Source organism: Ambystoma mexicanum, chromosome 1p (assembly GCF_040938575.1).
Source record: "Ambystoma mexicanum isolate Mex_15411 chromosome 1p, UKY_AmexF1_1, whole genome shotgun sequence".
Lineage (NCBI taxonomy): Eukaryota > Metazoa > Chordata > Amphibia > Caudata > Ambystomatidae > Ambystoma > Ambystoma mexicanum.
Window position 1 is genome coordinate 571,673,302 of NC_090921.1, and position 13,647 is coordinate 571,686,948.

General features: G+C 45.7%; 1 protein-coding gene across 2 annotated transcripts in view; it reads right to left on the bottom strand.

The window, feature by feature from the left end:
* AP3D1 (adaptor related protein complex 3 subunit delta 1) overlaps nucleotides 1-13,647 on the bottom strand; it is a 2,198,421-nt gene that overhangs the window by 356,259 nt on the left and 1,828,515 nt on the right. For both annotated transcript variants that reach the window (XM_069649511.1, XM_069649512.1), the window contains one exon: nucleotides 1,304-1,351. In XM_069649511.1, coding sequence (XP_069505612.1) covers nucleotides 1,304-1,351 — 48 coding nt within the window. The remainder of the gene's footprint in view (nucleotides 1-1,303; nucleotides 1,352-13,647) is intronic.

Sequence of the window (13,647 nt, forward strand, 5' to 3'; positions counted from 1 at the left end):
CACAAGGGAAATACCAAATCATTTCTTAACCCTACCCGAGAGGAATTCGGCCACAAGGACAGTGAAGTAGGAAAACATGGCTTAAACAACATAGCCATCCATTTTGAGCAATGTAATTAACAGGAGGGTGCCATGCAGTAAAACATGAAGGTATTGCAAAATGCACATAAAGTTTAAAAAAAGGGGTAACTTGTTCAACTGCCCACAAGAAAAATAGTAGAGCTTTAGAATCAACATCAATGGGAGAAACAAGTCACTGTGCTATGGTAGCCTTAAGGGCTCGCTAGTACCCCCACCCCTCCAAAAAATATAAATTAAGCAACTGAGGCTAAGACGACCTCAACTCTCAAAAATCAAGTCAGGATCAAACAAAGAGTTAACAGAAATACCAGGAGTCTAGGTGAATGAGATGAGAAGCTACAAAAAGAAGCATTTATTTATTTGTATAGCGCACACAAACCCAGAGGCGTCTAGGCGTTGTTAAGGAGCCAGTTGCACTTAGTCAAAAACAATCATGACAAATAGGTACACATGGTATTAAAGTGCATAGACATTTACAGATGCGGGATAGGAATGACATCTACAGGCAGCAAGACATAGATTACAGAGACATCAGCAGGCACAGACATGATGAGCGGGTTAGACAAACAGCCACGTTTTTAGCACACATGTTTTCTAACAGTAATTGAACACTCCCTTGTCCACTGGCTCTTCCCCATCCATGCTGGGGAACAAACATGTATGAAATTGTTCCCTACCAGAAGACGAAGTGGCACTGTGACTGAATTAGCAAGGGGGAAAAGGTGGAGGGACGCTATGAGAAACATAGGTTGTGAAGTTGTTTGAAAGATTTAGGAAAGGCAATTCCTAGACATATTCCTTGAAGTGGTTGACTATGGGACATTCACACATTCCCAACCTGTGCTTTCCAAACGCGGCTTTTCGGTGCTATGTAGCTCTTTCCTTGAAAAAGAGGACACTATGAAGATCCATGTTCACTACAACTCAAACCTCGACTGTATGTGTGTCCAAATGCCAGGATGATATGAATGGATCATACAGAAGTGGAAGCATTGAATTCTCACTGAAAAGGAGGGGCAAGAAATCTGGAAACTGATAACTTGTTCCCAGTGCAGCAAATACATGAATCGCCAACAAACAAAATAAGCAACTGGACTGACTGCTCATTTACCCGTACCTGTCTGCATGTGAAGACAATTGCCACAAAAATCTACTGTTTTTATCAGTTTATACTTAAAATGCTAAAACATCAAAACAAGTGTAAAGTGCCTGATTGACTTACCATTTTGATGTATGAATTTTCAGCCAGAAGGACATAACTAGACATAGGCTGGAGTAAAAGAAAAGTACATTTTAGAATATACGAGTGGACTGAAGTTCAGAAAAGATACTGTGAAGACAAAAACAAATGACTTAACTTGGGTAATGTCCTTTTTGATGCATTAGGCGTTCACACACAGATTTCTCATCTGACAAATACTCTGAAAACAGTAGAGAAAGTGGTGGAGGGGAGCAATGGTGGTGGGGAAAAAGGGGCCACCGACCTCCCTGGACGACTCCTCACTGCCCCATCCCCGGTAGTCAGAGGGCTGGTGGGTTCCAATGCAAGTTCCAAAGTTTTGAAAACCAGCCCCGTGGGAGGGTTCCGGGAGGCAAACCTAGTTGATGAACAGGGTAGAAGACACTTGGATCTAACAAACACTATCCAGGTAAGCGTGGGCTGAGCAGTAAGGCAGACTTCAGGCGATATCGGAGTGTTATAGTAGTACAGTTAACCCAACAGAGCGCCCAAATAAGCAACACAGGAGTACAGTAATACTATTGTATTAGTACTTAATGTTGCTAAGAAGGTAAAGTTAAAGATAAGTACCTATCCCCAAATTGCCCTATAAAAAAATAAACAGTTGGTTATATCAAAGAGGGAATACCTACACTTCACACTTAAATCAGTAGCAACAGTGCAAGATAAGTGGAAGTGAAGCAAACAGTGCCATGCAATCAAAACCATGTAACCTGCCTTGTATAGTTATACAGTCCCTATAACTTATGCTGTCCATTCCCATCAGGTAACGTTATGTTAATGAGATTTATACCATGCGTTGCTGCCATTTGCATGGTCTCCGGGTGCTCTGGCAGAACTGAAAATAAGAGGAAGTGGTGGGGGTGTTAGTGGGAGGATCCACAAGTGCTTTGCGGTTGTGTTGGTAGTTTCAGTTTGGAAAAAACTGTCAATGTGGGGTTTGGTTCTAGGTCGTATGGGTCGGTGGACATGCATGTGCTTGAGTCCATATGGGTGGTCTTCTGTGACCTTGTCGCAGGGGTGCAATGACTGTTGCGATGTGGATTGGAGGTGGTGTGGCGTTTTGCTGTTGGTTGTCAAGAGTGGGATGTTGTGGTTGCATAGGGTGGGCTCTCTCTCTGCTGCTTCAACAAAATGATGAAAAGCATCAATTACTGGCATATATTGTGGCTGCAACATCATACAAGTGGGTTTACCGTGACCCTTAATGGCATAGAGAGAGATCGAGGGCTCAGCCACATGCAAGTGATTCACAATGACTTACTGCAATAGACAGATTGTGGAAATGGCATCAAGCAATTAAGGTACAGTGACTTTCACTGGCATAGTGGCTGCAGTCCCATACAAATGTTGTAAAGCTCCTATGTAACGTTGGCAAAATAGGATTTAGTTGACTGCGTTGCCCAGAGAAGCAATTCTACATTTTACACATTTTTATGGTATACAGTCCTTTTATTTCAAACCCTACAGAGTGGTACATAACAGAGCAGATAATAACACCGAAAACAGACAAAAGATCACATTAATATAGAAAGGGAAGTGAGGTAAGGGGTTAAAATGGATTGGATGGGTTTGAGGTGGTGTTATAAGGGGGCTAGGGGGTGAGGGGAGACACCCCCAAATTAAAAACAAAAACAGTTAGCTGGGTGAGGGCGGACACCCCGAAATAAAAAAAAAATAAAAACAGTTTGCTGTTTTCTAATTGTGGTCGGTACAATCACATATAACTCTTTTTACCCCATGTTAAGACATACATTCTATTTTTGGGAATTCTAGAGCCACTTTTTAGGGTCCCTTAACTTTGGATTTCGCTCTAATTTTATTTTGCACCACTTACCATCTTTTGGTGACCAGTGAGACTTCTACGGAAGCCTGTTTGCTGTAGCAACCCTTTCTGATCATTAAGAGAAAAGGTCCCTTGGTCAACCCTAAGACTAACAGTTCTAGCTGTGTTTGTCAAGCACCCCATTTGTGCCCTAGTGCAATTATATCTCTCTACATTATTTTTATGGAGTAGGCTGGTGGTAGCTGTTACTCAGTTTTGGGTTTACCAAACCTGCAAGCTATTTTGCCACATTGTTAGCCCAATGTACCTTTTTTGTAGTCATCCAGCTAACAATGCATTTTTTTAAGACCTGCTGCCGCCCTTTTAGTTTTAGGGGCTTATTTGTTCGGGGCAAGCACAAATGGACATTCTGCACACATAGGCTCTTTGTGAAACCAAATGACAGCCCCCATAATGGAATATACTGGTTTGGACCAGTATAAGTCCTTGGGGTGTCTATGGCACATATGTGGAGGGGTCTAGGTTGAGTGGCAGATTCAATGGCCAACCAGATAATCTGGGCTTCTGACCCTTTGTCCTTAATTCCCTAATGCAATTGGTGAGCTGGCTTTAGTGCCCTCTAACAATTAATATCGGCCCAGACTGCAAAGAGAGGAATCCAGGGACATGGACAGGTTTCAATGTCTAGAGGCCCAAGTTAAAATGTTGTCTGAGCAAATAGGAAAACTCTGTGCAGTTCGAAAAAAGCAGCCAAGTGAAGGTGCAAAATGCCATAGGAGTGATCTTGTGCGTTCCGACAACAAGTGACTATTTAATAGCCCCTGCACTGTTAAAAATACAGAAGCCCATCAACAACCTTTGTGTAGCAGTGCTGAATTGCTTTCTGATCCAAAAATTAGAATACAAACAAATGAAAGTGAGACAAGGAATGCCCACACACACACACACACACACACGAAAAAGGAGTGTGGTTCAACTTAGAGTTTAATCAGACTATTGAAGTGTGTGTAGATGAAGAACAAAGGGGAAAATGAACAAGAGAAACCTAAAGAACAAAGATTTAAAAAGGAACGTCCAATGTGAAAATAAAACATCAGATGAAGAGGTAGGATTAGTTGTTAGAAGATCCTCTCTTTATAGTCAGAATACTGTTGAGCTCAAGACAAAAGAAAAGGTAGCTGAAAAGGAGGGTGCAGTTCAGTCACCTGAGGAGTATTTTGAGCCACAAATATTCCACGATACAGAAAGGATAGGCACTATGTAAAAACACAAATATCACACACCAGAAAATAACAGGCTACCACGTGACACTTGTGAAAACGTTCAGTCAAAAAGCTGCAGTGTGACCAGTGGTAATGGGCGGTCAGGGGGGGCAATCAGTTGCAACATTACAGATGGGTTCTGAGTGCTGAAAAATCGACCAGGAAATCCAAAACGAAGTGGGCAAAAAGGAGGGAAAGGTATCACTTCACATGCCCATGTGTTTAGCAAGGAGTGAAACGGGGTTAAGAAATGTGAGTCCTTTAATCAGCAAAAACCCACTTTGTGTGTGCTAGAGGAAGTTGGAGAAGGGTACTATGACCCTATCACTGCGGAAGAGAAATGTAATGCATTTGCAATGATTGACAGGAGTGCCCAGGCCACGATAATGTCCAAGCCAAGCAGTTGGTAAAGAGTATCAATGAAAGGCGATCCCCACAAAATCATATAAAGTTGAGACAAAACAAAGGCCCTGTACACAATTTCAATGGTGAGGAAATACACATCAAAGGTGTCACTGAGGTTGACAAAGATAGGGAAGCATCGGATGAGACAGGAAGTATTGATTACATCCATCAGTGAAATACCTTTCCTCATAGGGACAAATTGCCTGAAGAGGCTGTCACCCCTCATTGATGGGAGTAAAAGGGGTCTTATGGTCCCTAGCCAAAAAACCATTTAGGCCTAAGAAAGCGATGACACAAAGCAACAATACAAAAGAATGCCATGCAGTGGCTAAGTCGGAAAGTGCAGTGGAAGTCTATTGTCAGAATAGCTGCTGCAATTTTAGGATCACCCTAGTGTCTGAATTCTGTATCCTGAGGTGACTTAGGATTTTGGTTGTATGCTTTTGGATTTCCAGAATAGGCTTCTACTGCCCCTCCTTCTGACTCCCTAGGTGTGCTGGTTCAAACCTTACTTGTTGGAATTGTCTCCAGGCCATTCTGTTGCCATATTTCTATTTTACTGCCAATTTTTTGAAACTGCCCTTGCCTGGAAGGGTGTTGATACTTCAAAACCCTACCACATCTGCTCTTCGGGACCATCAAGGGTCCCCTTCTACTGTCGTCAATTTTGTGAGCCCATCTTCTGTGGCTGGGTACGCACTCCCTCAAGTCGACCGATACATGCAGTGCAGAGGGTTCCACAGCCGTCCTAGAGTGTTTCTCGCTATTGCATTTTTATCTGGCATGAGATGCTCCATTGTGGGAAAACTGTATATTCTCCTTTTCTGTCGTTAGGGTCGCTGTTGGTCCAAGGTTTCAGTCCCCGAGAAGACGCATCCTGAAAACTGCCCTTAGGAAAGAAGACCTGTACTTACCAGGTTGTTTTGCCACATAGGAACAGACTTTCTGGATGCACACATTGCGAGTAGGTAGCTCCGAGCCCTGAGGTTGTGGGTTATTCTCGATAGACACCTTTAGAAGTCCGGTTGTCCTAGCCGAGACTTTTCGGAAGCAAATCTCAACCGCATTTACCAATTGGTTAACATTGGTGGTCTTCCTGCTGTGCTGCATATTCTTTGGTTCTCAAACAGACCAATGGATCTCTTCACTGAGGTCTACTCTGGACCTTGCTGGAGTTGTTTGCCACCAAATCTGTACCTTCAGGGTTGAATTGGGACTATTCTCCCACACCACCCATATACAAAGATTGCCTATTGATTTTGTCCTGTTTAGTTTCACTAGAAAATTCTACAGTGATTTTACTATACTTGCATAGGTTTCATCCAGTTTGGGTCCAGGGAGTTTTTATGCCAAAGACTGAAATTTTAGTATGTACTTTTTTTCTAAATGTATTTTTAAAGGCATGCTCCCCATTTCTTCAACTATAAATGCATATTTATACTAATGATTTTTGGTGACAATGTAATTAATCTCACTGAAGTGTACTACCTATTGCTAAAGTGTATTGCATTTTTTGTTGGCCTCTGGGTGCGTTATCTAATTGCTTCCCCCTCCCGACGCTCGGAGAACCCTAATCAGAATCTGCAGCTTATAGTGATTTTGCGACCGACAAATACAACAAAATCAGCCGTTTTTACAAAAAGAACAAATTACTTACCTCTCGGTAATGTTCTTTACGATGGATGTACCTCCCACAGAGTCCTCATTTTAGATGCTTTCTGAGCGAGCAGCACAACTTCAGACACTTTTTTTGACCACCAGGGGGTGTAGTGCAGTGTTGAGAGCCCTCGACACCTCGGGCCCCGACAAGACTGCGATACAAATAGCCGGCACTGCGCCCCTTGACTTCAGTTATGTCATTATTTGCCCTACAGCTCAGTCACGTTAGAAAAATGTGTTTCACACTAAATCATATAACTGGCAGGCTAGCATGGGCTCATGGCAAAGGAGAGGCTTGAGAAGCCAATTGCCCTCTAAATTGAGGGGCAGGTTGGGATAGGTATGTGGAATCTGTGGGAGGAACATCCATCAGAAGGACAAATTACTTGGCGCAGGTAATGTTCTTTCCACTGGATGATCCTCCCTCAGATTCCTCATCTTTGATATACCGATACCCTGTTCACAGTCTCTGAAATATTTCAACAGTAGAGGGTGCTGTGCGGTGTTGAATCGATGTCCCTCAGCGAGTACCATTCCTGCCCTCGGTCGGGACGTTGACAATTGTATAACTAGCACGCATTGTGCCATCCACTGCTCTGCTCCTACTCTTATGTCCCGCCCCCTTGCCTCAGTTCTAGTTCTTCCCTCTTTCTGCACAGCCGATTTGAGGATTACCAAAACCTGCAAGGGCACCAAAAGAGAAGAATATCAAAAAATTCACCCACGAAGTGTGGATCTAAGTGTTTGCAGTCTGCAGTTGAGTGGGTAAAATACTCTACCTCCTTCCTATCTATAAACGATATCAGTGAGGACAAAGACACCCCGGAACTACTAGCTATATATTTTCTATCGGGGGCCGGAACAAGTCAGTAGCCTGGAGACTGCAGGGGCTCGCCCTTTTGATTCGGGAACTCCCGGCCCTCTCATAACCTTTAACCCTCCAAGTGTCTTGGCAGCGTTTGCGCTGGGGGAGGGGGATCCTTTGCTCCCTTCTTGTTGCCAGAGTTTTGGAGGCCGGGTGAAGGCCGGATATCCCGAGGACCGACACCCCCTCTGACAACCCATAACGGAACGTGCATTTTTACTGACAGCATTACTGGCAGCATTATTGACTGCATTTAGACGTAAATTGGGATTTTCGTTCGGCGACTGCGCGCCAGGTGCCTTGGAGCCCCCTGATTAAGCAGAGTTATCTGCTGCTTGTGAGCGGACCAGTTATCTAACAATTCGGGACTCGTTTACTCTACTCGAGTCTACTTCCCTTACTAACGTGTTACTCGCCAGCCTTGTGACCTTTCAATTGTATTCCACACTCTGTGGATGCATCAACGGAGTGGAAAACCTATTGTGAACACAAGCTATATTTCCGCGTATATAAAAGACGAGGAAATGTTGAAGGCAGTTAATCTACCCTTACCTCTGTCTGCTAAAGGCTCACAGATGAGCGTAAAAAGTAGCAAGGTGCGGACCATGCCACGAAGTATCTCAAAAGGTCATAATAAAAGCAAAGATCTGGGAAGCACCTTAACTTTTTTTTCCCCAGATTAGAGCTATTCTCTAAATCAATAGAACAATTAAATACTCCACCAAATGTGGCGGAAACATCAAACAAGCTACAGCACTACGAACAGCTGAATACTCCCCCCACCCCCCTTCTCGGAACGAGACGCTCAAATCTCCTTGTGTGAATGCAGGAATTTGTTCCAATTAACCACACATGATGTTACTTCTGATTACAATGACTCAAAGAATCAGGACTTACATTGCTCATTCTTTTGTACTTCGCCCCCTACTCTGGAATATCTTTGTAGACCCTCTCCATCTGCACAAGGGACCAATCTATGCTGGAAGGTCCCCTCAGATAACACTTTGACAGAGATCAACCAAGTCTTATGTATTTTGGTGAAATTATATGAAGCATTAAAAGCAGATGTGAATAATAACAAAGCTTTTGAACATGGTATTGCAGAGATAGGATAACTTAACATCTATGCATAGTTCTATTACTAAGAGATCTATGTGGTATTTCCTCAGAGTCTCGATCTTGTTTACCACCCATGCCAACAATCAATTTAGACACAGAGTGTACTACTGCAAACCCAGGATCTGAGCTTGAGCAAAATACTTGGGGGTGGCAGAAAGGGAGTGTGAGGACAATGTAATTTTTGTAAAAGTACCAGCCCCCCGGTCCCTCACTTGCCTACCCAGATTCTAACAAAAGACACAAACAAAGAATTATAAGTTACTCACTGTAGTGACCTACGGACTCCTAAGTCCATAGTCCCTGTTCCTCCATACTGTATGGGCGTCCCTCACTAGGAGCGGTAGACCGAACCCTTTTCACCAGAAAATAATCTTCCCCTTTAAATTTAGAGGCGCGCGGGGGCACGGCCCAGGGAACTTGCGCTCTCCTGACTCTGCCCCCCCGGCGCCACTCCTCAGTCCCCCTTGATGTGTTGACAATACTACCATTGCCTAATGACACCAGATTTATTAGGGGGTAGGATGGTGGGACGTTTGAAGATAAGGGGACGAGGAGTACGTTAGTCACTACAGTGATTAATTTGTAATTACTCCTTCGTCCCCTTTCCTCTAAATTGTATCGGCGATTTGAACTGAATGTAGCCCGAGGGTGAAGAGGTGACCCATCCTTAAGAAAACAAGTTCCTTAATACTAACTGCCCAAATGCAGCATCTGACCTGGAGCCTGCATCCAAACAGTAGTGCTTGCAGAAGGCTATGCTGATGACCTGCCATGGAACGCTATTGCCGTGGCCTTGGCTATAATAGTGAGGATAGATAAGACTTTGCAGTTTAGGAACTGTTTTTCTTCTTACCCAGCTCCTCATCGGTGGTGGAATGACAGAGGTTGCCATCCTCGAATGGAAGGTCCAATATGCATTCCTGGACGTACAGGTTTAACTTTGTCGGCCGTAGCCTGGCCGTCCTTCTCATGTCTGTGGCGATGCAGGTGGCATTGCCTGAGGTGTCTATATGCGCAACGGTGGACTCCATGATGTCCAGCGCCACCATTTTAGCTTCTGCCAGCCCCGCCTTGAAACATGCGTGACTGTGCACCGTAAGTTCTGGGAGGAAGTCGGCTATTCCCTGCCAAATCTGATTAACGCCTGCGAGCATGGCGGCTGCATTAGACTGACAAAGGTGCAATGAGGCGTTGGAATAAACCTTCTCTCTATAAGCTTCCAGGATCTTCTCCTCCTTGCCTAGAAGCGCCGAAGTTGAGGTAGCCGAGGACGACTGAGGCTTGGAGTAGAGTGAGGTGACGGCAATCACTGACGAGTGTGGTTGAAGGTGTGCCAACAGCAAGAGTGGATCCCCCTCCAATTACCTGTACTTGACGTTGAGGAACCGATTAGTAGGCTGCGCCGAAAGGGGTTTAATCCATCCCTTTTTGGCCAAGGCGACTGTCATTTTGCATCTGGATCCCTGTTCTGGCCGCGGGGCATAGAGTAAGGACCTCGGCCAGGAACTCTGTGTCAGGATGTTCAACCTCACGTTGTGGAAGCCCCAAGTATTCAGCCAAAACTGCAAGTCGTTGTCCACCAGGGTGCCCGGCTGGTCTTGCGCTGGAGGAGGAATGCTGGGCGCTAAAGGCTGATGTGTGGAGACCGGAGCCAGAGGCTGCTGTGGAGCCTGGTGTGGAAACGCCTGGCCTGTAGGAGGCAGGGAAGCCGGAATCGAAGGACCCAGCCAAGGCAGCAGGGGCTGCGCTAGAGCCTGAGTTGCTGGAGCCATAGGAGGAATGACCATGGGCGCTGGGACTGGTGGCAGCATGTCCCTGATCACATCACGAAGGATGGTGCCCATGTGAGGGGACCTCATAAGCGTAAGGAATTTTTTTTTTTAAAACCCTTCCTCACAGGCTGGTGGAGTCTCAGGTGGTATTGACGGAGTAGCAGTGGCTGCTGAGGCCTGTGCATACTCTGCCTGGCTGGTTGCTGGGTATATTTGCCTTGTGACGCTGAAGGGTAAGCTGTAGGCCACGTACCTGGCGAAGAACAGTCCAACTTGGACACTATCTCCTACCTGCTTCCCCAACAGGAGTGGTTTCCGACAAGCGCCCATTATGTCTGGCGCTGAAGCCAATTTGTTTGGCTGCATGCCACGTGCCTGCGACGTGGTGCTTACATCTCCGGGTCCGGCCTCCTCCTGGACCCTTGGCGGTCGAGCTTGAGGCCTACCCTGCACCTCAGGACAAGGCCTGGTAGGTGTGCTGAGTACAGGTGCCCCCTCAGACATTTAGTCTGATACTAGGGCGAAGCTCCTTGGGTGGACACCTGGTAAAAGAATCTTGCTGTCCCCTCAGCACTGTCTCTGGCAGGATCTAGCGACCCCTCAGCCTGGTGGCCGGTAGCTGTGCTGGTGTGAGAACTTGAATAGTCCCTCCCGCTTGGGCGTTTCCTGGGGAAGGAGTCGCCCTTGTGGGGTGCGATGGAAAAAAGCAGCCCTACCTTGGGCCTTGACTTGTGTCTGACAAAGTTCTTCAAGTCCTCTGGAGGTGACTTCTCGAACAGCTCTCTCCACCGAGCTAACCTGTTCTTCAGAGCGGGCAGTGTAAGTGCGTCACACATGGTACAACCCTACCCTCCCAGCCGTGTTCGGGGCCAAGGCAGCAGAGGCAAAGAGCTTGGGGGTCAGACGTAGGGAAGAGCCTCTCGCAGGCTGGACATCTGCTGAAGCCCGATGACGTCGACATGCGCCAGGGAGGAGCATGGCGCCAGAGGACCGAGTACCTGATTAAAGACAAAATACAGTATCCGGGGAAGAGCGCGTGGAATTACAAGGCCGAAGCCAAACATAGGCGCGCTGGTGAAAGCGGTCCATTCCTGTTGACATGGAAAAAAGGACTGGGGAGTGGTGGCGGGGGGTGGGTGTCTTGTAGTCAGGGGAGCACATGCTCCCAGTGCTGCGTCGCCGCCCGTCTCTAAATTTAAAGGGGAAGAAGAGTTTTTCTGGTGAAAAAGGTTCCGTCTCCTGTCCCTAGTGAGGGATGCCCATATAGTATGGAGAAAAGGGGACAGGACGTAGGAGTACGGGAAGAGGGGGCTTCCAACAATAGTTACCTGCATTGTACCTCCAAAACAGTAAAACAAGAAATGGTAGACATCCATAAATATCCATTTGGTGGGGATAATAAAAGGATGGGGGCTAAAAAAAAACTATTTATAAAGCAATCTAAACAGTTGCTGTCTACATTCTTTAAGCAGCCCCTTGTTAGAAACTTGCTTTCAGGACCATGCAGGGAAATAAAAAAACAGGACCAAGAGCCAGAAACCTCAGGCTAATCTCTTTTAGAGCAAAACTATGGCGGTTGACAAGGGTGTGGTCAACTGCTTCGAAGTTGATTGTGTGATGCAACCTGGACCCGGTAAATCGGTGGAAATACACCAACGAGATCGGAGGACGAATACCATTTCTTCTGTACCAATACCACCTTTGATGAAGATTTCTACCATTAGGAACTAAGTCACCAATTAGGAAGGGGTATACATTCAAGTAATCACCAAAGCCTGGGTGAACACCCTATATTGGGTCAGAATACATGGGGAAATAATGGACATGGTGTAAGTCAGTGGCGGGCTCCAACACGCATCCCCCGTTGGGTCCCCCCAATTAAAGGACTACTGGGATGTGTTAGCCAAGGATCAACCCAGATAGGCTTCCTAAGGATCCGTTCCTTCAGGGTGGGGCGAAATTGTTTAATCAATTGAGAACATATCCAACTACCAAAAAGACCTCCCTTGAGAGAACTGACCTGCCTCCGACTATCCAGCCCAAGTGCATTTTTACAGAGAATAAGGACATTATTTTGAGGCAAACAACGATACTTCAATTATTCGCGGAAATCCCAAATTTGTTCGGTATTTCTTTCATGCGATTTAAAAAGGGTGGACTATGTTGTTCATGGCCAGAAGGTGAGAGCAATCGTAGAATTTAATTCTACGACTCAATCCTAAAGCAAAGTGAAAATTTACTAATTCTGGGGTTTGATCTTACCACTTACAAGCCTGAAGCCAAGAAAGGGGATAATCCTATATCAGCGGCGTAGATTGCCTATCCAAAACATAAAATCCAACATTCTGAACCCACTAACAATTGAGCGTGGCTACTCACGGCATCAACTACCTAATGAGGTTGTGCAGATAGAGTCTAGTAGGGGCAACCAGTTGACCCTACTAACATGGAATACCCGGGGCAACAGGCACTTATTTTCTGAACCTGCCTTAGGAGCCAAATTACAGCTAGCCCATATAATAAACCTACAAGAAACCTGGCTGACACATCCACCATTATTAGAAGGTTTTGTAGTAACAAGCCAATCAGCAACACAGGGCGCTTTGGGTCGCCCCTCTGGGGGACTATTAACACTCACACGATCTTCGGTAGAGGTCACAGTAAAGGATACTTTCAATATCACTAGGGGAGCATAAGCCACCCATATTATGATGGGACAAGTTACCCCATTGGACTTGTTGGTGATGAATGTCTATTGGCATAGAGGGATTGGCGATTTGGTAACATTTCTCACTGAAATAACGTCCCGAATACAACAATGGCGCGACATGTCTCAAGGAAGACACATTGCGCTGGTGGAGGATCTTAATTCCGGCTGTATTCATTCTGAAAACAGATTGGAGGTATGAGGTGTGGATGCCATGTCCACCCACAAGAATAGAGATGGTGAAAGGAGGCTCTCAACAATGGGAGACATGGGGCTTTGGACTCTGAATTAAGCTTTTTGTTATAAAGGCCCTCCTCACCCTACATGGACGAATGGTGCTGTAAGTTCCACACTCAATTACATTTTTGTGTAGGGGTTAGGCACCTTTTGCGCAACATTAAGTGTTAACTTCACCCCATTGAGTGACCATGCTACAGTAGAAGTCAACTTGAACCGGTCGCATAGCAAGCCCACACAAGTGAGATCTGGAAGGTCAGCTCCTAGAATGATATGTGCCTCAGACCTCTTAGTCAGGGGTTCAGTTACTCACATTCGTTGGAATTCGGGCAAGGTGCAAAGGGTAAACTCCACTCTGGGCGCCCACTTGAATTTAACGGACCAGTCCTGGAAGTACAAAACCCTCATACCCAATGAATTTGGAAATGATATAGGCCATCTCTTAAAAGTGAGTGGGGTAGTCTCAGGGGGGTAGTGCTCTTAGGGTGAACCATAAGCATGTGTATAACAAAGA